Genomic DNA, 22,742 nt, shown 5'->3' with positions numbered 1-22,742 from the left:
TGAAGTGTGCATTAAAATGCAATAATTTAACAATCGTGTGTCTGCAAAGTGCAGAATTTGTTTCTGTGCATATGTGCACATCGTGTTCATTGTAACTCGTGGCTGGTTGATGTTGCACTGTATGCATTTCCTTCATAGGATTAACCTTGGGGTCATGTTTGACTTGTTTTCAGTAAAGAATATGCTATAAATATATGCTGTTATAAAATACACAACATAAAGAGTTGTCTTCACGGTTTCGTATAACTCAAATAGTTTTGTTTTCATCTGTTTTCCAAAATTATTAATTTTTGTTTCTTTCACAAAGTGCTTTTGGAACCTTTTTTTTTGGAGGGGGGGGGGGGTAATAACAAACGAGAGTAAATTAGTTGTAATGGTTTGCTATGAGAGGGTTAATTTATATGTTTACCTAACAGTAGGTATGTTATCCTTAAATGTACAATAGAAAGCATCTTACATTCTTAAGTTCAGTAGCTGTGTTTTCTTTCTTTCATTTATTCCAGTAGCTGTGCTTTCTAAAGGGGGAGGGTATGAAAGGGTTACATAATAAAAGCTTTCCCAGCCCGGTGGCATCGCCTCCGCACACCATTGGTCAATCGCTGTGACGCAGCTCCCCACGCGCTGAGCTCGTGCATCAGTTGAGGCCAATGAACGCGTACGTGCGCGAAAGCACATACACGTGCAAGAACGTACAGAACCCGAGTTCTGCACGTCGGGCACAGTTCTTGGTGCGTTTCCCAAGACTGCAAGAACAGGCGTCACGTGAAGCGGGGCTTTAAACCTTAGTGTTTTATTTATTTATTTATTTATTCACCATCGAACGTGAGTATTAAGCGTTACAGAAAATAGGTCAAAGATCATAGGGCAAAGAAATAGGTTTAAATATAGCCTGTATATTTAAAGGATGCTGTCACTTGCACGATTAAATAGACAAGTGTTGATAAGTTTATGATAAATGCATGATGCAAACTTTTTGTGCAGCGTGATTTTTACACTTTCACAGTGTATTAGTATTTGTGTGTATATTTATAAGCAAAACAAAAACATTTAATTACACACATTAAGAATTTATTAGATAAGGCATGCAACTTTAAGATCTTGTAACATCAATAAATCCAAACCATGCTTAGCATTTAGTATCAGGTTGATTCATGAGATTTCACTAATCTTTAAAGAATTGGTTAAAAACAAAATGCCCACCTGAACATGAATCAAAACACCCTGAATAATGTTTGGTGAGACAGAAACCCCAGGCATTAATAAGGCATTAATTAAGACATTAATAAATGTTACATATTGTCACAATGTAAGATTCTGTGGTGAATGCGGCCTTTTATGTTTTCTAATATTTGAAATATTACATATTATTTAGTTCTAGATCTAGTTTTGAGTTCAGTATAGTTTCTTTTTAACATAAGGGTCAATGACAAAAAAAGGATGTCAGAAATTACTAAATAAAACCATGTGCTTATACAAAGTTCATATAAATGCATGTTGGTTTCATGTTTTAGTTTTTTTAAAATGTCTACAAAATGTTTGACTCATTTTTTTCCCATATTTTTAAAGGTCACAAATGTTTTACAAAAATCATGCATTTAAGTCACTAAAATGGTTTCTTGTCTTTTGTTTGCACTACTCAGACTTTAATTTAGCAGAGAAGTATCAACAATCATAATGCGTTTGTCTCCCTGCTTCTTATTTTAAAGAAAACTATTTCAGATCTAATTATTTCAAAGATTATGTAAGAATTTCAGCCTCTTAATGCCTTAACAAAAGTTAAAAAAGAAAGAAAAATAAAAGCCCAAATACTTTGGAGCAAATATTTCCCTTAATAAAAGAATAAAGTCAATCTCAGCAGAACGAGAGGGTTAATTCTAAAGCATATGGTACTTTAATTACATCATTCATGCCCACTTGAATTCATACATTTGTTCAAAACCTCAAAGTATTCACTAGTATGCTGCTATTTAAATCCATAAACTTAAACATATACAGACCAGTTGATCTGAGAGATAAAGTCTATATTGCACCCCTACTAAGAATGAATATGAATACAGAATAATTTCACAATACTGGACTTCATTAGAAAAAGATTACAAGGAAAATCTTCATTTTTGTTTAGGTCTTTTTGGTAATAATGCCGACACTTCCCCCTCCTCTTCAGATGGAGATGACACCTGATTTTCTTGTTTATGTTGCATTTAATCTGTGACCACCTGAATAGAGATCCCCATTTGTCAAAACAGGTGTGGCCAGAAGATCAGGCTCCCTCCCTTAAGGGACACTGACCATTCTTGTCTGAACCATTGCATACTGATTCAGCTTTGAATCAGTCCAGTCCATGCTGAGGGACCGATCGGGGGCTCCTATAGTTTCTATGGTCTCAAAGTTTGATGGGCACTTATGGGAGTCAATGCCACAAAGCAGGACCTCAGCCTGGCTTCAGAAGGATACAGAAACCATTTATCTCCAAATAGTGAAGGGGTTGGTTTAGTTTGAGCATTTCAGGTTGCATAATAAAGATGGTGGAGCTCTTTGCAGGCTTTTTTCCACCATTCAAAGTTGGTGGTGTTTCGCCTACAGCAGCGACTCCACTTTTGTCACCTGAATGAAAAAATAATAAGAAAGGTACTTCTATGTTTGTATTGTCTTGTGAAATTTCACTCAGAGAGTATTTTAGAAGTAGAACAGGGTCATCCGAAGTGCTTGCACGTTCTCAGATAGCTTGACGTGTCACCGAACCCTCAGTCGTTGTCCCAGCACCACCATTTATTTGAGGTTGTAGGCTTGAACCTGCAGAAAGCACAGATATATAGTCATGCGTCAGATCATCCTGTGTGGTGAGAAGTGTAGCAGTTTCACTGGGATTAAATGACTCTTGTGGTTTGAATTCCTTGCAATCATCTTTTTTGTCCTGGAGAGACATACCGTGAGTGAGAGTGTGACTTCTCCAGGGTTTGTACGCAACGTCACCTTCCGCCGCCTCTAAACCTACAAAGACGAGATTAAAGTGCATCTGCTAAGTGGGGTTGATAGCATTGCTAAGAGATAAACAGCTATTCAGATTCAAAAGAAATTCATTGTCACTGACAACGCAGTTTACCGGTTTCATCTTCTGTGATGTCATTAGCAGCAGGGCTTTGTCTGGCACCTCTTGAATCATTCATTTTTGCCTGTTTGATTGAGATTTACAATATATTTATATGATAGTTTATAGAAACACTGTAATATACTAAACACAAAACAATAATATTGGATATAATTTTTTTTTTTACAATTTTAAATAACTTTTATATTTGAATATATTTTAAAATGAAAGGAATTTTTTTTTTTTATTTAAAATTAATTTATACTTTCATTCAGCAATGATGCATTCAATTGATCAAAAGTGACAGTAAAGCCATTTTTAATGTTACCAAAATAAAATAAATGCGGTTCATGGAACTTAAAAAAATTCTGAAAAAAATTATCACAGTTTATACAAAAATATTGAAACATCAAAAAGTGTTTGGAACACCATTATTAATAATTGAGCACCAAATCCGCATATTAAAATGATTTCTGGAGGATCATGTGACTCTGAAGACTGAAATAATGACTGCTGAAAATCAGCTTTGCCATCACAGGAATAAATTACATTTTAAAATATATTCAGAAATGAAAGTTATTTTTTAATTTTACATTTTGTAATAATATTTTACAATATTACTGTTTATATTCTGATTAAATAATAGCAGTCTTGGTGATCATAAAATGTACAAATCTAAATTATATAATTATTCAAAATCTTTGGCTGCCAGTGTATGTGTTTGTGGGGGGAAAAAGATCCTATATAAATAATAAAAAAAATGTTTATTCATGTGAGGAAAAGATGAATTTTCAGCATCATAACTACAGTCTAAAGTGTCACATGATCCTTTAGAAATCATTCTAATATGCAGATTTATAATCAGTGTCGGAAACAGTTGTGCTGCTTAAAATTTTTTAGGACCGGTGTCAGGATTCTTTGATAAATCAAAATTTAATAAACAGTGTTTATCCAAAATAGAAATTGTGTGTTACAATATACACTAATATTCAAAAGTTTAGGGTCAGTACATTTTTTTTTTTTAAGAAATTCATACTTTTATTCAACAAGGATGTGTTAAATGCATAAAGAGTGATAGTAAAGGCTTATATTGTTATATAAGTATAATATAAATATTTATACTTTGAATAAATGCTGTTCTTATTAACATTCTATTCATCAAAGAATCAAAAGGAAAACCATCACAGGCAGGGGCGTCAGGACACGTTTTTTTCCGAGTGGGTCTGCCTTCAGTGTCACATGATCCTTCCGAAATCATTCTAATATGGTGGGGGGGCCCACTTTGAAAAAAACGGTCCCGGCCCCACCCCCCATATTAGAATGATTTCGGAAGGATCATGTGACACTGAAGACTGGAGAAATGGCTGATGAAAATTCAGTGCTGTGTCACAGAAATAAATTATATTTTTGAAGTATATTAAAAATAGGAAACCAATATTAGGAATTGCAATAATCTCTCACAATATTACTGTTTTTTTTCTTTATTTGTGATCAAATAAATACAGCCTTAAAAAACTCAATTAAAAAAAAACATGAAAAATCCTACTGATCCCAAACTTTTCAACGGCAGAGTGTACACACACACACACACACACACATTCCCATTTAGGTTTTACAAAGTATGACACTCACCACGCTCACAAGTGTGGATGCTTTCTGCTGCTCGGGTACGCTGTGGCTCTCTAACTCAAATGAATGTCTGCAAAGTAATAAATCACAATGATTTGAAGGATTTGATGAAGTCTGTGGACATGGATCTGGTGATTTTTCTTTTTCTTTTATGCACTGAATGTCTTTTTGTTTAAAGCACATGAGTAACAAAACCAATTTATGTCACTAAACAAGAATTATTGCCAGTGCAACAAAGTTAAAAGCCTAAAGTTGATCCCACGTGCACTGAAGTTCTTAACTGGCCTCTGGTGGCCGACATTCAAACAGCAGCTGAGGGTACATCGCCAAATAAATGTAAATTAATCTCAAAATCAAAAATGTATCCTAAAATGATATTGGATTAACAGCTTCTTGGATAAACACGAATAATTTCATTGCCTATATTAAATAAAATAAAAACTGTCAGTGCAAAAAACCTTGAATTTCTTTAACATTTATCACTCATTGTCCGTTCCGTTTGGCTGGCCTCTAGTGGTTGAGATTAATAGTGCAACTAAAAGTAAAATTTCCAAATGAACGTGAATTAATCACCAAATCCTTTCTTTTTATTACAAAAAGATTATTTATTTATTTATTAGTTTTGGGCATTTACTGTAATGAGTTTAAACAATGTGAATGAGACTGAAATGCTAGTTTGTATCTGACGTACTGGCTTATATATCATCACGCAGACAGTCTGCATAGACTTCATAAACTACAATCTCACAATATTCTGCTTATTTCCTTGGTCTCTCTTTCATGTATTCATAAGTCAAGCATGAGCTAGTATGAGTAAGATGCTGCTCTCTGTGTTTTGTGACAGAGCCACATTCCTGCCTCATTCCTTACAAATTTCTATAGTAGAAGAACTTGACCGTGATGTCTAGGTATGTAGCTTACAGCAACAAGAGTGGGTGACTTGTTGCTACATACCTATAGGACATGTATCGTGTCCGGTTTCAGTTGACATCATCTTTTGAGTGTTTTTTTTTTTTTTTTACCAAAATCCACAAAATCTCTTAAAGGACACTCAGAAACCACTCACTTTTTACAGCTTGCACAGAGAACGAGGAGTGCGATGCTGACAATGAAGAGGACGACTATGGAAAGAAATGCAGCCTCTGGTTGCTCTGTGAGCGCCCAGCCTACGAGATCGGTGCTGATTGGTGCCATGATTGTGGTACCTACAAAAAAAGACAGATTAAAGGTTGAATGCAATATATCACTGAAAAAATTGGTGTAGAAACAATTCCACTCAGAATTTGACAGTGAATTTCATAAAGAGTTGCAAAGAAGCAGCGAGTAACACCAAATTAAACATGAAATTCTGAAGTAGGACAGGACTTGTTATATTTACAACATTTTTATAATTCCACACAATCATTTACAGCACTTGATCACTTGGGTCCTCTTCTCAATGTTACGGTAGCAATTATTTTGAGTCATGTGTATATAAAGTGTATAATTAGAAGTCTTATCATGATGTAGTCATTTAAGAGAGTATAGTCACTGTGGACATCATATAGTTTTAATTGCACCTGATTCCTAGAGCCTTGACACACAAAAAAGAAGCCAGCTAGTTAAAAATACATTCAGAGTCCTGTCACGAAAGTCAGTCACATACTTACCATGAAATTCAAAAGCTCTGTTTTACATGGACTGTTTTTCCTATCTCATGAAGCACATTGGTTAGCACAGAAAGATATAATGTTTCCACTGGTATTACCAGAAGGTTTTATGTTGGCAAGTGCTACAATGAAGCAGTTTTAAAGCAACAGAACACACCAAATGGAAAAAAAAAAGCTCAGCTGTACTCAAGAAAGCACAGTTCACTCTTGATAAACCAGATGAGGCCTCTTGCTCTTCTCTTAAGGACTCTTGACCATGTAACACCAGTGCAAGGATCATTCACCCAAAGTCCAAAGTCATGTACTGAAGTTTTCAAGCTCACAAAAATACCATAAAAATATCATAAAATTGATCCACCCGAGTCTTCTCAGGCTATAGGAAGGCTCCGCATGACAAACAGACCAAGTAGCCATGACTGATTTGTGAATGAATCATTCATTTGAGTCAGACCGCTTGAATGAATTTGTTGGTCCAGTTCAGCAAAAACAGTCTGAAACTGGATCTGAGCCGGTTCTCGAGTTACCAGCTCACTACTACGGAGGAATATTTTTATTGACAACCATGTACATCTCAGTCTGTTTCTTACACAAATCTATCGGCTTTAGAAGACTTGGAATATAGCGCGAGAGTGGTATGGACTATTTTTATGCTATCATGATGATGTTTTTATTTGCTTTTTGAAGTTGACATTTCCGTACTCTTGTAATTAGTGTGTTGCCTGGAATAACTAGAACCAAAATGTTTTGTTCTACAGAAGAATTTAAATGTTACAAGTTTCTAACAGCATGATGATCAGTACTGTAATTTAAATTTTTGGGTGAACTATTATTTAGAATGCACATTCTATGGATATTGCTTGTTTACTATTCGTATAAAACTTCAGCTGGGATTGTTTTTGTCATTTTACCATGACAACAAATCAAACCAGTATAACCGCTTTTTAATGAAGTGGTAAACCATCTTTCTTGGTGGTTATTCTGTAGTGGCATGTCTACATATAACATATAAATTCCAAACTTTGGTACTACAGGTACGGTATGTAAACCTCACCCCAAAACCGAAATGACACATGGAACAGGTTTCAGAACAAAACTTTGAGATCCACCTGCTCTTAGTCATTTGCGAACAGTGAGAAACGAACCTCTCCCAGTTTCACTGTTCCATTATTACGCTCATTGAACAATAAGAATGTAAGACCGAAGAAACTTTCTTAAAGAGACAGAAACTAAATAATTAACTATATAATTATTTAAACAAGACAAAAAATCTACAAATTAAGTGGTAATGAACAAGTCAGGATTCACTTTCATACAACATGACACGTGCAAAGTATGAGCAAAAAGATAAAGTACCTGTACAGATAATAATTCAATGACCTCCTTCTGTCAGTGAACTCTTGTTTGAAGCATTCAGATGCAGTCCTTGGGCAGTCTCTCCTCTGCTCTTGTATCCTACATATCAGTGAAGACAACAGACATCCGTCAGCCAGCTCCTGTCAGCACAACACTGACTCTACCTTTCTGACAGGAAGGGAAACAAAAGCTTTAACAAGCCCCATTTCCTCATTCTTTCATTCGCCTTCACATCAGACAGACTGCCAATCACTCATTGACTCCTCATGTAGATTCCTCCCTCTCACACCCATTTTCAGATGTACTTGCTGATATCCAGTTACAGAAGCAGATCAAACCAAACCAAAAAAAATTCACGGACGATGTTATATCATAAACACCCAACAAATATTGTTTACTAATCATAAATATGATCTGAACAGAATATTACTGTAATCATCTGCAGGGACTTACCATTCCGGATAGCTACTCCTCGTTCAGACGTCCCGAGACAAACCTGGAAGTGCCGCCACCCTTGAAGGACTCACCTAACCTGCTTATAACCTGCTAACTAGTCTCTTTGTGGGGTGTTTTTAGTGTAACTAACAGGACATTTGCATTTACACAAATTAAAGACATGTACTTTGAATCCTGGGAACATTTTTAAACAATTTTCTTGTCTTTGATGCTTGTTTCCAGATAAATCTAATTTGCATATGATAAATGCTGTGTTATAATGTAATGATAATGTTACACTATTGATGAGAGTGAGGCTAGCAGTCAAGATGGCTATATATTAGTAATCCAAAGGTTTTAAAATTATATATATATATATATATATATATATATATATATATATATATATATATATATATATATATAAATCCCATTCTTCAAACTAAATTTCAACTGTAACTAACTCAACTTTATAATATAAAATGATTACATTTATTATTTATTTGTAAAACAATTACAACATTTTAAATGTAATAATTACAGACTTGTCAATGAGATATATATATATATATATATATAGGCATTTGATTTTGTATCCAATGTTGTTATTGTTAAACTATTTAAAATTGGTTTTTAATAATTGATATAAAGCAAAAATAAAATAAAAATATTAGATAAAGAAATATAAAAAAAAGAAATATTGCCTTGGCAACTTTACTAGCTTTACGTTCACATACTAAAATTACTAAAATATAATCTGATTTTTATTTTTTTTATTTTTTTACATTTACATTTTATAAAAGCTAACTCAAAATATGAATACATACCACAGTATATCAGTAAGACTAAAATAAACCTAAAAAAAAAAACATTTTTGATGTTTATCTTTAACATTTCTGCTGAATAGTTACCATTGTGACAACATGCCCCGCCTCATAACAATCAATTTGTGTCCAATGGACTGTAATTTTTTTTTATATGCAAAAATGGAAAGAATTTTCAATAGCCTTTTTCTAGTCAAATAAAGGTGTTTATTTATATGAGGTAAATAGTGCGGAAACGTACTCTAGCCTCTGTCTCCTCTATAAACATGAGTTGTGTGGTTTAGTGGTTATAGATTACAGCTTGTAGGTTCAAAACTGAGTGCTGAAAGGGTGATTTATGAGTTCACCCAACCCATCTCTCCAGGGTGACTGTCCCAAAACAACTTCATGTGAGTTGTCTTAGAAAAATATTTGCTAAAAGAAGACAAATGCAATGTAATACTTGTGAGCTACGACATAAAAAGCCACCAATATGGATCCACAGTTGTTGATGATAGTGGAGGCATAACGTCATCTCTCTGTCTGAGAGCAGATCTTCAAGCCAATCAGAAGAAAAGCCTTATGAGATGTGAAAAACATATCCAGACTTTAATCTGGTCTGCAATTAGGCTGTATATGTTATGTTGCGTGTCACAAATCGATATGCAGGATGAAAGCTGCTGCTATTTCTGGACACTGGCATGCAATGTCATGCCTCCCACAATTTTGCATATCACCCAGGCAACCATTTAGAAAAAAGCGCTTGCATCCAACTCTGTCTCTTTTGTTGTACTGTGAATACTTCATCCTTGCCGCAGCTGCTCGCATGCCGTCAATGTGACCGGCCAAAGCAATGAAAATAGCTCTATAAATTTTTAAAGGGAAACACACCTTCAATAACCACAGTTTCTATCACCTGGGTGGGTTTCTTTTGTGAGAGCATGGCACATGTGCACTCTGTACTTACAGATGCTCACTGACTTTGCTTGCCGTGCACGTGTGCTGGACGCAGCCTAGACAGGAGCAAATCAGCTGCTCACACAAGCTCCCTCAGGAAGAATTTCTGTCTCACACTCTGCCTCTCTCTCTCTCTCTCTCTTAACCAGTCTATTCCCTGCTAGAGATGCACTGAGAAGCCGTTGGCTGGAGTGGAAGACTTGTGCACAGGGAACACAGATGCTCTACATGTATTAGACGGAGACACACACTCACTGTAAGATGCCAGCTCATCTGAGCCTGGCAGACCAGGAACGGGAGTGGAGGAAGACAGAGCTGGGTCTCGCTGCGATCTCGGAGAAGGGACGGATGAAGATGTGCGACACTGCGAAGAAGCAGAGAGGTTGGTGAGATGCTGACGATAAATATGACATTTACTATAACTGCAATATCATCTGCTAATACGGTGTCCAAAATTAACTTTGAGCATATGCATCCTAAAATACTGGATACAAACATATACTGATCCTTTTAGTTGGCATAAAGCTGTTAGATATACCTATTTGACTCTATACTAAATAACAATGCATTTCTGCATGGTTAGTTTAGATAGTGACGTATTCGGAATGGGTTATGTATGTGTGTGATGATGCTAGCTGTGCTAAATGTGTTTATAAGGGTCTCACATCACATGATAGATGTCTGTTATGTAACGCCCCCTGATGTCAAGCTCATCTAATTTAATTTTCTAAACCAAGTGACTAAAATATGCATGCAAATTCAGCAGTTCTGCATCCGTCATGCTCCACACTTCACCCCTCGATAGCATTGTTGTGGTGATCTGTAGTGTGAAGTCCACCATCACCATTTACTCTTTAGTCAGGTGCTGAATTTGTTGTTCTACACAGCAAGAGTAAAACAAATGTTGCCTTTGTAATGGTGTACAGGCCTTGGGCTGTCTTGATTCAGAGGACAAAGTCAAAACTGGCATGAGACAGGCCTCGTGTTCATCTTTATATCTGCCTTTTGGCACTCAACTTTTGTTTATAGAGGTGTTTTTAAAGACACTGAGAAAGGTTTGCATAGTATGGGAGGCCAAACCTGTATTTTTTTTTAAATGCACTACTTAGTTAAGTTAATAGTTTTAACAGAGTACACCAAACACTAAATTATCATCTTTTTTAACCCATGGATATTCATTCTGGGTTAAGGAATGTTGCATGCTTGTAAGGCACCGCTTTTAAGTTTTGCTGCATTATGAAACTGAGATGCTAAATGTATACAGTATGAAATGTCATCATAACCCAGGGTTAAAAAGCATTTATTGTGTGGCTAAAATGGTTAAAAATATATTTACTAGATAGATTTATTAATTCCAAGGCTGAAATTTTTTGCTTAAATAATCATTTCTAACATCATTCTAATATGCTGCTTGGGTGATTAAGAAATATTTCTTATTATTATCAATGTTGAAAACCGTTTTGCTGCTTAATATTTTTGTGGAAACCATGATACATTTCTTTCAGGATCCTTTGAACATAAGAACAGAAACAATAGAATTTAAAACATTGTCAGTGTCTTAACTGTCACTTTTGATCAATTGAATTCATCTTTATAAAAATATTAAATTTCTTAAAGAAATGTTACTGACACCAAACTTACGCTATATCAAGGGGGAAATTCCCATAAGACAATGGGATCGGTACTTGTCTGAATAACAATGAAACTCATGAAACTGATACATGCGTCACTCAAAGGTTTGAAGTAATATCCTTGTGTGCTTATTTCAAGAATTTTTACATACAAAGAGATCCATCATGAAGGCATCCACTATGCTATGCATTCCTCATTGTCATAATGTTGTAAATCTTCACACCCTGACCTTCTAACCTGCCTGTCTGCTTTTCAAACTGGGTTAAAGAGTTTGGTAAACTTCAGCAGAAAGTTTAAGGACCAAAAAATTAAAAAACTTTCATGTTAGGTGTTAATTTATCTATTTTTTCTGAGCACTAAGTAAACAGCCTCTCTTTTTTTTTTTTTCCAGATTCCAGATCTGACGTTAAACCCACAGCCCTGGAGAAAAACAGAAAAGCATGTGCCCCACTGAACATTAAATTGGCACAGATTAATATCAGCAAACGAAATGGAAAGAATACAGGTCTAAAATAGCTCATATTTATCCATCAATTTAATTTGCATTTACCTATCTCCAAGCCGTCTAGTGCCTGATACTGCTGCCATGGATACAATGTCAATTATGATTCACACTTTAGAGCTGTATCTTCCCAGTTGCTCATTTATGTCATTCATTCCAACACAGTTGGATTTATTATATAATGTGCTGCATGCAAAATTTCAGAATGATTATTTTGTAATTTAGAATCAAATGTGCTGAAAGTGGACGAGAGACTGCGATTGGCCCGGGAACGCAGAGAGGCATACCAAAAACAGCTGGGTATTTTTCTTACTCTGAACATGTAACATCATAGCCAAATGAAGAACAAACAGAAAGCTTTATTAAGGTTTTTTTGGTGTACCTGAACTGTAGCACTGCGCGAGCACGGTTGGCTGGTGAGGGAAGAGCGGGCCAAGCAGTTCTATGAGAAACACCTTGAGGAGCGGAAGAAGAAGTTGGAGGAGCAGCGACAAAGAGAGGAAAGGAGGAGGATGGCAGTTGAGGAGAAGCGCAAACAGAGGCTCAAAGAAGAAAGAGTGAGCTTATGCATGAGAAAAATGGTGACCATTGTTTGGTCTGAGTTTTTTTTTTCCGCAAAGCTAATGCTTCCAGTGACCAGTTTGGACACTATAGAAAAATCAACAAAAAAATTGGATGGAATTTTTATACATAAATTCAGGTGCAATCTGTCCGCAATCTTAACTCAAAACAAACTTTTAGAAGTTTTAAATACTGAGAATTTTTTAAAAACACATATATAACCTACCAGTGAAAAGACACGACAGAATAATTTTTGAATCAACAAAATGAAAATAAAATATATATATAATCATATTTCTTAAAATTATATTTAATAAAATTATATTTAAATAATATTGTTCCAAATTCAAATTAATTAACTACATTTTTAATTAATGTTTAATTTTTATTCATTAATTTGATAATTACAAAATGATTCAGCTCCAAATACTGGTACTGTAACATAATAAAACACAGAGACACACACACACACACACACACACACACACACACACACACACACACACACACACACACACACACACATACATACATTATATACACACACATATACATATACATATATATAAAAATAAATAAACACAGGTGCATCACATAAAATAATGTTAAAAAAGAAATTTTTTTTTGTAACTTTTCAAAAAGTGAAACTTTCATATATTCTAGATTCATTACAAGCAAAGTAAAACATTTCATACGTTTTTTTTTTTTTTCATTTTGATAATTAGCTCATGAAAGTCAAAAATCCAGTATCTCAAAATATTAGAAAATTTTTCTAAGATCAATCAAAAAAAAAAAAAAAAAAAAAAAAGGATTTGCGAAACAGAAAAGCTTTTCTTTAAGGTATCTGCATTTATTCACTCAATACTTGGTCAGGACTCCTTTAGCATAAATTACAGCATCAGTGAGGTGCGGCATGCAAGCGATCAGAAGCCCAGGTTTCTTTATTAGCGGCCTTCAGCTCATCAGATCGACTGTTTCTCATCTTTCTCTTGAAAATATCCCATAGATTCCATATGGGGTTCAGGCCAGGCATGTTGGCTGGCCAATCAAGCACAGTAATATCATGGTCAGCAAATCACTTTGGAAATGGTTGTGGCTCTGTGAGCAGGTGCTAAGTCATGCTGGAAAAATAAATCAGCATCTCCAAAAAGCTTGTCAGCAGATGGAAGCATAAAGTGCTCCAAAATCTCCTGGTAGATGGCTGCATTGACTTTGGTTTTGTTAAAACACAATGGACCAACACCAGCAGACGTCACGGCACCCCAAATCATCATTGACATCAGAAACTTCACACTTTAATGACTTCAAATAACATACCAACACTCCAAATCCTTCCTCCAGACCTTGATTTCCAAATGAAATGCAAAATTTACTTTTATCTGAAAAGAGGACTTTGGACCACCGAGCAACAGTCCAGATCTTTTTCCCTTTAGCCCAGATAAGATGCTTCTGCCTTTGTTTCTGTTTCAGAAGTGGCTTGATAGCCCTTTTCCTGAAGACGTCTGAGCATGGGGACTCTTGATGCACTGACTCCAGCTTTAGTCCACTCCTTGTGAAGCTCTTCCATGTGTATGAATGGGCTTTGCTTGACAGTATTCTCAAGCTTGCAGTCATCCCTGTTGCTTGTGCACATTTTCCTACCCAATTTCTTCCTTCCAGTCAACTTTGCATTTAATTTGCTTTGATACAGCACTCTGTGAACAGCCACCCCTTTCAGTAATGACCTTTTATGACTTACTCTCTTTGTGGAGGGTGTCAATGATCGTCTTCTGGACCATTGCCAAGTCAGCAGTCTTCCCCATTATTGTGGTTTCAAAGAACAAGAGATATACAGAATTTATACTGTAGGGATGGTCATTTAATGAAACTCAAATGTAAATATTCTAATACTGATTCTAATTCTAATATATTCAATATTGAGATACTGGAATGTTGACTTTCATGAGCTGTAAGCTCAAATAATTAAAATTAAAACAAAAAAACATTTGAAATGTTTTACTTGACATGTCATGGATCTAGAATATATGAAAGTTTCACTTTTTGAAATAATTTACAAATATATATATATATATATATAGTATATATATATATACACACACACACACAAACAAACTACTATAATTTAAAGCATAAAACTTGAGATCAAAAACTTTTCAGAATCATGAGAAACCAATTTAATCAAATGTGTATACCATCTGTTTGTGTGGGTTTCATAAACACTGTAGCACTGTTTGCAGCAACTATGATGCAAAATTGCTGTGGAGATTTTGCAACCATGATTAAAAACATACAGAGCATGGGATAATGGGAGTGTTTTCCTCCCGTGTTTTAGGAGCGTTATGAGTCTGTGGTTCAGAAGACGATGGAGAAAAGTCAGAAGGCCAAACAGAAACCTGGTCACTGCTCACGAAGGGTCACCAAGACTGGGAACAATAATGGTGAATATTTCAACATGTGATTCAAAATGCAATAACTGGCACTAAAACTCTCTTCTAGCCTTGCATCTACTTTCCCAACTCGCTTTCTGTCCACTTTCTGTTAGTCGCTCTGCTTTCTGCTCTCCTGTAGCTAAATGCCGCTCTCTTAGTCAATGGGAGATTGACCTTGTCCGTCGTCTTCAGACTCCTACCGTCTCTTATCTAGCCAGAAGCAGGAGTGCTGTGTGTCTGTCACGAGACACAGGTATCACTTTAGACTGAGGAATTCACAAATTGCAAGAATCACAAGTTTGGAACTGGATGTAATAAATATTGGCTTCCCGTTTTCTTCTTCTCATGCTCATTGCTTAAACCTATTTCTCCGTACTCATTCATCCTCATTAATTCACCTCATAAAAAAAAAAAAAAAAAAAAACACCATACATCTTCAGCTGTTCATATTTGTCGTCGTTCAGCCTCATGTCATACCATGAACTCAAGCACCGCACGAAAGCCCCAGGTGCATTGCGGGAAAGTGGCAAACAGGCCTGCAAGCTCAAGTCCAAACGTCACCATCCGCAGAACCACCACCAGAGAGCTGGTAAAGAGTTCACATTCATTTTTAGACCATTTGTTTAAATATAAATGATTCTTTGTCACATGACATACTGCATGTGGTTTTTACAAAAAAATATTTCAGGTGGCAAAAGGCAATTTTGTGGGACTGGACTTGAAAAAGCCACAGCTCCAAACAACAACAAACGAAATCAAGCCCAAACAGGACACAAACCCACCAGAGAATACTGTCCTCCCAACATCACGGTACATTTTATACATTTGAACAGCAAAATCTCTTAACTAAAGTCTTTCCATTTAATATCACTGCTGTCTTTGAGAAATAATATCACTGCTGCATTATATGGCAGTAACTTTCAGGTTTATATCATTGCATGTCATGTAGAAGAATAATGGAAAAGCAAAACTGACATAAGAAACATCTCCAGCAGTAACTTGCAATTTTACATTTCAACCACAGATGGCGACAGAGAGGCAAAAGTGCTGCAGTACAGCTTTAAAGAGCTCTAACTTGTGATTTTACTTTCTTACAGGAAAGAATAAAACTAAACTTAAGTTTCCTCACACTCTCAAAAATCACAAAATTTTACTGTTGGACATCATTACCCATTCTCTCTTTATTTACTTGTTTCAAAGGCTGCAGAACAGATCACATATCAGACAAGCCACACTTAAACAAGATAGCTTGCCTCCACTGCCAGAAGAGGAGGATCTAGAATCTGAGGAAACGCTTGCTCAACAAAGTCTGCAAGATAACCAACTCCAGTCGAATCCAGCTAATAATGGGCCTCCGAATCCAACAGCAGGCTCTCAGATTACTAATGGTTAGTGAAAAACTTAGACACGTTTTCCAATAATTCCCACATTTTAATAATATTAGTAATTCTGTTTAAAACCTTTTTGTTAAAATGGCTCTTTGTGACAAGTACTGCATTAGGTTACTGTACTGTGGAACAAAAATTATATATATGTATGTGTGTGTGTGTATATACTGTATACACATGTATTTTATGTATATACACACACACGCATTCTATGTATATATATTTTTCTATCTATACTCTATATCTTTGATTTAATATGAATAATTTAATAAATATAATGCATAATAATTTATAATAATTTTATCTATGTGAATATATATATATATATATATATATATATATATATATATATATATATATATATATATATATATATATATATATATATATATATATAATTTTTTTTTTTTTTTTTTTTTTCAGACATTAAAAATATATTTAAAAAATTCTTCTCTCTCTCAAATTTTTCATTTTCAGGACCAAGTCAGATTGGTGACGCAGCACAAGTCAGAGCTGCTGGTTGGACTACAGACCCTGAAGAGGCCACTCGCCTGCTGACTGAGAAAAGGAGACAAGCCCGACTCCAGAGAGAGAAAGAGGAAGAGGAGCGCAAACTGAAAGAGGAGATGGAAAGGTTTGTGTATTCTTACCTTTCTTCTATAAGTGAATGTCCTCTTTTGTATCTTAGTATTTTACAACTGCTTTTAATTATCAGTGTTAAATTATATTTGTAAAATGAAAAGGCCACAATTTAAGTGGTTCTTTGCTAAAGTAATTGGACAATTAAATATGCTAAAGTTAAAATTCTGCAGTTTGGACTTCTTGATGTAAATTCAGATATAAATTCTTAAAGTGCATTAGGCACCTAACTGAGCTTGTGCAGCTCATCTTTGCAGAAAGAGCAGAGAGGAACTGGCCCGTCAAAGAATTGAAGAACGGGCCAGACAGGAAGCAGAGGCCCTCCAACTGGAGGAGGAGAAGAGGAAGAGAGAGGAAGAAGAGCGACTCAAGGCTGAAGAGGAAAACACTCGCAGACAGAAAGAGGAAGAAAACAGGCTTCAACAGCAGGTATTAAAAGCTATTGGCTGTTTAAATCATTTTTCCAAACCTATGTTAAAACATTTGAAAGTGTAACCAAAAAGTGAGCTCTGGCTTTAATTTGAAGCCGATTTGCCTTACTTGTCTTTTGGTCAAGTTTTCTGGCTTCTGACCATTTGTTTTTTCACCTAAAATAAAGCTAGGATCATATGTCAAATGGATCATTGGAAATAATAAAAAAATCCTATAATCTCCATAATGTACTCTCAGAGAGAGCAAGAGGCTCGTCAGAGGGTGCTGGCAGAGCAGCAGAGACTGGAAAGAGAGAGTCATTTCCAGAAAGAGGAGGCCGAACGCCAAGAAAGGAAAAAGGTACAACTTAGAAACAGACACCTGTTTATTTAACTGTGAAATTTCTACCATAAAATGAGAAGATCATTTACATTTTGAATATTGCAATTCAAAGCTTTGGGGTACGTTTTTATTTCACAATATTACTGTTTTTACTGTATTCTGTTTAAACAAATGCAGCCTTGGTGAGCTTGAGAGGCTTCTTTCAAAAGCATTGAAAATCTTACTGACCCTAATGTATATTGTGGTTTAAATTTTTCCCAAATCAGCGTCTGGAAGAAATCATGAAAAGAACAAGAAAGACAGACTCTGATAACAAGGTAACACTATCACTGGCAAGAGCTTTGTTTATGCTACATCTAGAGGCCCTGCTCACTTTTTGTCCCATTTAGAAAACTGCATCAGTGAAGGACAACTTGCCTTGTGAGAACATGAAGCCTGTAATCAGGCTACCAGGTACAGGACAAACGCCAAAACTGGAGCTGAGGGACGAGGAGGATATGCTTCCTACTGTGGCCTTTAAGGAGCGACGGTCCTTCCGCAGTCTTTCTGGCCTGGATGAGATACAAGCACATCAGCAAACCGGTATGTGAATGCATTCATCTGACTGCATGTAAACCTAAATATATATATTAAATTAATATTATGCAACTCAAGTTTAGATTTGATTATTTAAGGATTAGATTATATATTATGCAAGAATGGTTATTAAAAAGTTAAGTATAATTTAAAGATATCTACAGCAAAAACCATCTGTGTTAAAAAAAAAATCATTACTTGGTATAGTATACTATTAAATGCATGCCACCTGTTTTTATATTATAAATACATCAGATTTAAGTAAATTAAAATTTGACATGTTATACTGTTGGTATACAAAATGTTAATGTTTTCCCCAATGCTTCAGAGGTTATTTAATCCACGGACACGTCATACGATGCCAAGACCGTCAGAGCAACTTCAGCAAGCTTGTCTTTCTGAACAACACAAAAACATCATATGCACTTAATTTCCCTGCACTTTAATAAACCTGTAGTTTAATATTCACACTTCCTTATCTAGATTACAGTTCTTTACTGCCCAGTTAAAATGCCTAAATTACAGCTTGATTTGCTAGAGTGACATCATGCATCGCTCAGAAGCCAGATAAGTTTGGGTATGTGGTAAGATTCACATAACAACAATAATAATAATACTTGAATAATACTTATGGACTTAAAGGGGTCATATGATGCGATTTCAATTTTTCCTTTCTCTTTGGAGTGTTACAAGCTCTTGGTGCATAAATACGATCTGTGAAGTTTCAAAGACTAAAGTCTCAAATCCAAAGAGATATTCTTTATAAAAGATAAGGATCAACCACACACCCCTAAAACGGCTCGTTCTAACACACCCCCACATCTATACGTCACTACGTGGGAAGATTTGCATAACGCCGCCCAAATGTTCACGCAAAGAAAGGCGGTATAACTTTTGTTCTCTCTGTTGCCGCAGCTGCCATGTTGTGGAGTCGCTCTGTGTTTTGTTGAAGAGAAACTTTGTTTGGCCTTCCAAAAGAGGACATGACTAGAAATCAGTGGTTAAGTTGTATTTCAACACTGTTCCAGAACAGTTCAACCCAAAAAATTTAGATGTGTGCTGCGCATTTTGCACAAAGGCTATTTCTATAAAGTTGGGCAGTTCAAACTTTGCAAGGACAGTCTGGCGCTTCTGACTCACAGCATGTGTAACCCCTCTCTCCCTGGTCCTCACCGCAACACCTCGTACTTGCTCCGAGTGGGCCTCGAACCCGGGTTTCCGGCATGGGAGGCGGACACACTAACAAGGAGGCTAAATAACTGCAGCCACTAGCGTCAGTCGCTAGTGCATCTCTTGAGATCAGGGGAGTGGGGTTTACCTGCACTACACCTACTCGCTGGCCTCTATTAGACTCATCCTCTAAACCTCACTCCCATCCGGGTCACGGCACCAATGCAACCCCTCTCTCCCGGGTCCTCAGCGCCACACCTCGTCCTCGCTCCGAGTGGGCCTCGAACCCAAGTCTCCGACATAGGAGGCGGACACACTAACAAGGAGGCTAAATGAGTGCAGCCACTAGCGTCTGTCGCTAGTGCATCTCTTGAGATCAGGGGAGTAAGGTTTAACTGCACTGCACCTACTCGCTGGCCTCCGTTACAATTGTAGGTACGTTTTTATATTAAAATAATTTGCCAATGATGATTCAAATGCGAGTTTTGAGCAGTAGAGTAAAGCTTGTTGTTTGTTGTTTCTCAGATCACAGATGCAGACATTGTTTTGTTTACGCAGCGTGATACGCAATGCAACATGTAAAAATACAGTATAAATCATTATAATAAGTAACGTTAATTACGTCCCCACTGGATGCAACAAATGCCTCGATCGTAATGGGTTTAACTTGTTTTGTCTCGTCTAGTGATTACTGGATCACGAACGAATCTTTCTATTTAACCGGATCTTCTTAGTGAACCGGTCAAACCAGTTCACCAAATCAAACTGAATCATTTGAAACGGTTCACATCTCCACCATGCACTAATCCACAAATAACTTATTCGGTTTATAAACGTGCCTTACACTCCCTCTGATGCGAAATAAACCAATATCCCGAGTTATTCAGTTACTCCTAACAGTACATTGACTGAATCGATGATGGGATGTGCACGAGCAGAGCAGCTGGACTGAGTCTCGTGCTGCTGGCCTGGCAGATGGCATCACAGTATGTTAAGGGGCATAACATTTCCGTCACATGCTTGAGGCATTCGGCCAATCACAACATACTGAATAGCTGGCCAATCAGAGCACACCTCACTTTTCAGACCGATGAGCTTTGTAAAAAATTGACGCGTTTCAGAAGGCGGGGTATAGTGGAGAAACTATAATGTACATTATATGGAAAATAATGTGTTTTTTGAACCTTAAACCGCATAAACACATTGCATTACACCAAATACACAAAATAATGGTCTTTTTAGCGGCATCATATGACCCTTTTAAAAGACAGACTAGTACCCACCAAATAAAACTTGAATGGTTAATTTTTAAGCTTTAATTTTATATTTTAGCCAGTATGCTTATGGTGTTATGAAGAGAAATGCTTTCTCCGCAAATGTCTAAGCAGTGATGTAATAGTCTTATGGATTTACCAGTCTTTCTTTTTTATAAATATACACATGTAAATGGTAATTCACCTGCATGACTGCATACTGTACACTACAGTTTAAAAGTTTGGGGTCAGTTCAATTTTTGAAATAATTTTTTTAGCAAGAATGCATTACAATGATCAAAAGTGATCTTAGAGACTTAAGATTGTTACAAAAATAATATTTAAAATAAATGCTGTTCTTTTCTAATCAAAGGATCCTAAAAAAATGCACTGCAGTTGCCATAAAAACATTAGCAGCATAACTATTTTCAGCATTGATGATAAGTTTCTTGAGCCCCAAATCTGCATATTAGAATGATTTCTGAACGATCGTGTAACATTGAAGACTGGAGTAATGATGCTGAATATTCAGCTTTGCGATCACAGAAATAAATTACATTTTAAATTACATTTTAAACAAACAAACAAACAAAAAACATTTAAAAATTGTGTTTTAAATTGTAATAATTTCACAAAATTATTTGTAATTTTTTTTATCAAATAGATGGAGCCTTGGTGAGCATGAGAAAAAAAAAATCTTACAAACCCCAAACTTTTAAATGGTAATGTCTATGTATTTTATATCCAGATATCTGTGCTAGAAACTATTCATGTAATTAAGGATCTCTCTTTTCAATGCTGCTGCTTTGACTCATGAGTGTACACACATATACAGAGGATATTTTCCATCTGTCCTTATTGCTTACTAGTGCTTTTGTGTCACAGTATTACACCAAACAGGTGAGCTCATGAATTTCCACGGTTTCTGATTTTACACTGCTGCTATTTAGCTGTTCCAAATAAAAACAACCCCCTTTTAATAAATTAAAATTTATGATTATATTACGTGCTCGTCTGCCTTATAAACATTACTATAGTGTGCCGGTACCTGCTGAACTTGTGTAATGATAGAGGCTTATGCAAATATGGTGCAAAGATGTAAACAGTTCAAAAATTTTTTTTTTAATCGGTGTAAGTAAATAAATAAGCTTAAAAAAAAACAGACTGGTTGTTGCCGTGTTTTTTATTTTTATTTTTTAACCACAGTCTAGTAAAACACTATTAAAAAGGAATAACCATTGCATTTTCCGCTGAGGTTTCACCACACGTTAGCTGAAATGATCAGAGAACTGAATGTTCTTGTACCCCGAGAACATTGTTACATGTTTGGTAAATGGGCTGCCAGTTTGGCAAACAGTGACAGAAACCTCAGATGAGAAGAATCTTGGAGAACTGAAGCAAGTCTAGCAGAAAGGACATGTAGTTCAGTACTGTTAATTGAGAAATCTCTAATAGGTTCTGCAGTGCTTAAATTACGTTTCTGTTAAATATGTCATAAATGTACAAAAAGGACAGAAAATGTTTTGAAATATTTTTGTGTGACACAGATGGTCTAGAATATATGTATAAAACTTTAATTCTAGAATAAAAAGGTCAAGTATGTTTTTTTCAGTATCAGTGTGTGACTGTTTAAGCAACATTTTGTAATGCTTTAATAATATTCAAATATTTTACTAGAATTACAATGACTGTAAGTTACATGAAGTAAACAGTTCATGCCAAAAATGTGCCGTTGTATAATGTTAGTAATAGTCATCCTAGTCTCTGACAGGCCAAAATACCTAATTTAAAGCTGTATGTCATGCTAGGTTAATTTCGTGTTAGTTAATAATTTATCTTACATATCTAATCGTTCAAAAACATGGGATTTGTGCCTCTAATGCTTTTATATAAATGGATAAATGGGGAAACAAATTGTACCCTAT

General features: G+C 35.7%; 2 protein-coding genes across 4 annotated transcripts; one reads left to right on the top strand and one right to left on the bottom strand.

Annotated features, from left to right (window-relative positions):
• Window positions 1–1,868: 1,868 nt before the first annotated feature.
• Window positions 1,869–10,278, bottom strand: si:ch73-204p21.2. 3 transcript variants are annotated; one of them, XM_042741982.1, is made up of 7 exons: window positions 10,170–10,278; window positions 7,720–7,818; window positions 5,784–5,922; window positions 4,721–4,787; window positions 3,104–3,173; window positions 2,929–2,991; window positions 1,869–2,793 (listed from the first exon to the last, which is right to left on the bottom strand). In XM_042741982.1, exons 3-7 carry the CDS (start codon window positions 5,909–5,911, stop codon window positions 2,717–2,719), a joined length of 405 nt encoding a protein of 134 aa, XP_042597916.1. In that variant the 5' UTR covers window positions 5,912–5,922; window positions 7,720–7,818; window positions 10,170–10,278; the 3' UTR covers window positions 1,869–2,716. The 3 variants fall into 3 exon arrangements, with proteins under 3 accessions (XP_042597916.1, XP_042597917.1, XP_042597915.1); XM_042741983.1 differs by lacking the exon at window positions 10,170–10,278 and adding an exon at window positions 8,173–8,319; XM_042741981.1 differs by lacking the exon at window positions 10,170–10,278 and having other exon boundaries at window positions 7,720–8,080.
• On the top strand, window positions 10,101–19,116 carry LOC109057167 (ensconsin-like). Its single transcript, XM_042741977.1, has 15 exons — window positions 10,101–10,296; window positions 11,938–12,051; window positions 12,274–12,348; window positions 12,442–12,605; window positions 14,942–15,047; window positions 15,178–15,291; window positions 15,479–15,627; window positions 15,727–15,848; window positions 16,239–16,426; window positions 16,904–17,060; window positions 17,323–17,494; window positions 17,735–17,836; window positions 18,085–18,135; window positions 18,208–18,400; window positions 18,723–19,116. The coding sequence occupies exons 1-15, from the start codon at window positions 10,176–10,178 to the stop codon at window positions 18,731–18,733; spliced, it is 1,839 nt and encodes a 612-aa protein (XP_042597911.1). The 5' UTR covers window positions 10,101–10,175; the 3' UTR covers window positions 18,734–19,116.
• The last annotated feature ends 3,626 nt before the right edge of the window (window positions 19,117–22,742 follow it).

Source organism: Cyprinus carpio, chromosome B17, assembly GCF_018340385.1.
Source record: "Cyprinus carpio isolate SPL01 chromosome B17, ASM1834038v1, whole genome shotgun sequence".
NCBI classification, from domain to species: Eukaryota; Metazoa; Chordata; class Actinopteri; order Cypriniformes; family Cyprinidae; genus Cyprinus; species Cyprinus carpio.
This window is presented reverse-complemented; position numbering and strand designations above follow the sequence as displayed.

Coding starts and splice junctions, on each gene's coding strand:
- si:ch73-204p21.2 (XM_042741982.1), bottom strand. CDS start 5,911: ATGGCACCAATCAGCACCGATCTCGTAGGCTGGGCGCTCACAGAGCAA. Junction 4,788..5,783: donor CTCTGTGCAAGCTGTAAAAA/GTGAGTGGTTTC, acceptor ATTACTTTGCAG/ACATTCATTTGAGTTAGAGA. Junction 2,992..3,103: donor CATCACAGAAGATGAAACCG/GTAAACTGCGTT, acceptor TCGTCTTTGTAG/GTTTAGAGGCGGCGGAAGGT.
- LOC109057167 (XM_042741977.1), top strand. CDS start 10,176: ATGCCAGCTCATCTGAGCCTGGCAGACCAGGAACGGGAGTGGAGGAAG. Junction 15,292..15,478: donor GTGTCTGTCACGAGACACAG/GTATCACTTTAG, acceptor ATACATCTTCAG/CTGTTCATATTTGTCGTCGT. Junction 17,837..18,084: donor AACGCCAAGAAAGGAAAAAG/GTACAACTTAGA, acceptor TTCCCAAATCAG/CGTCTGGAAGAAATCATGAA.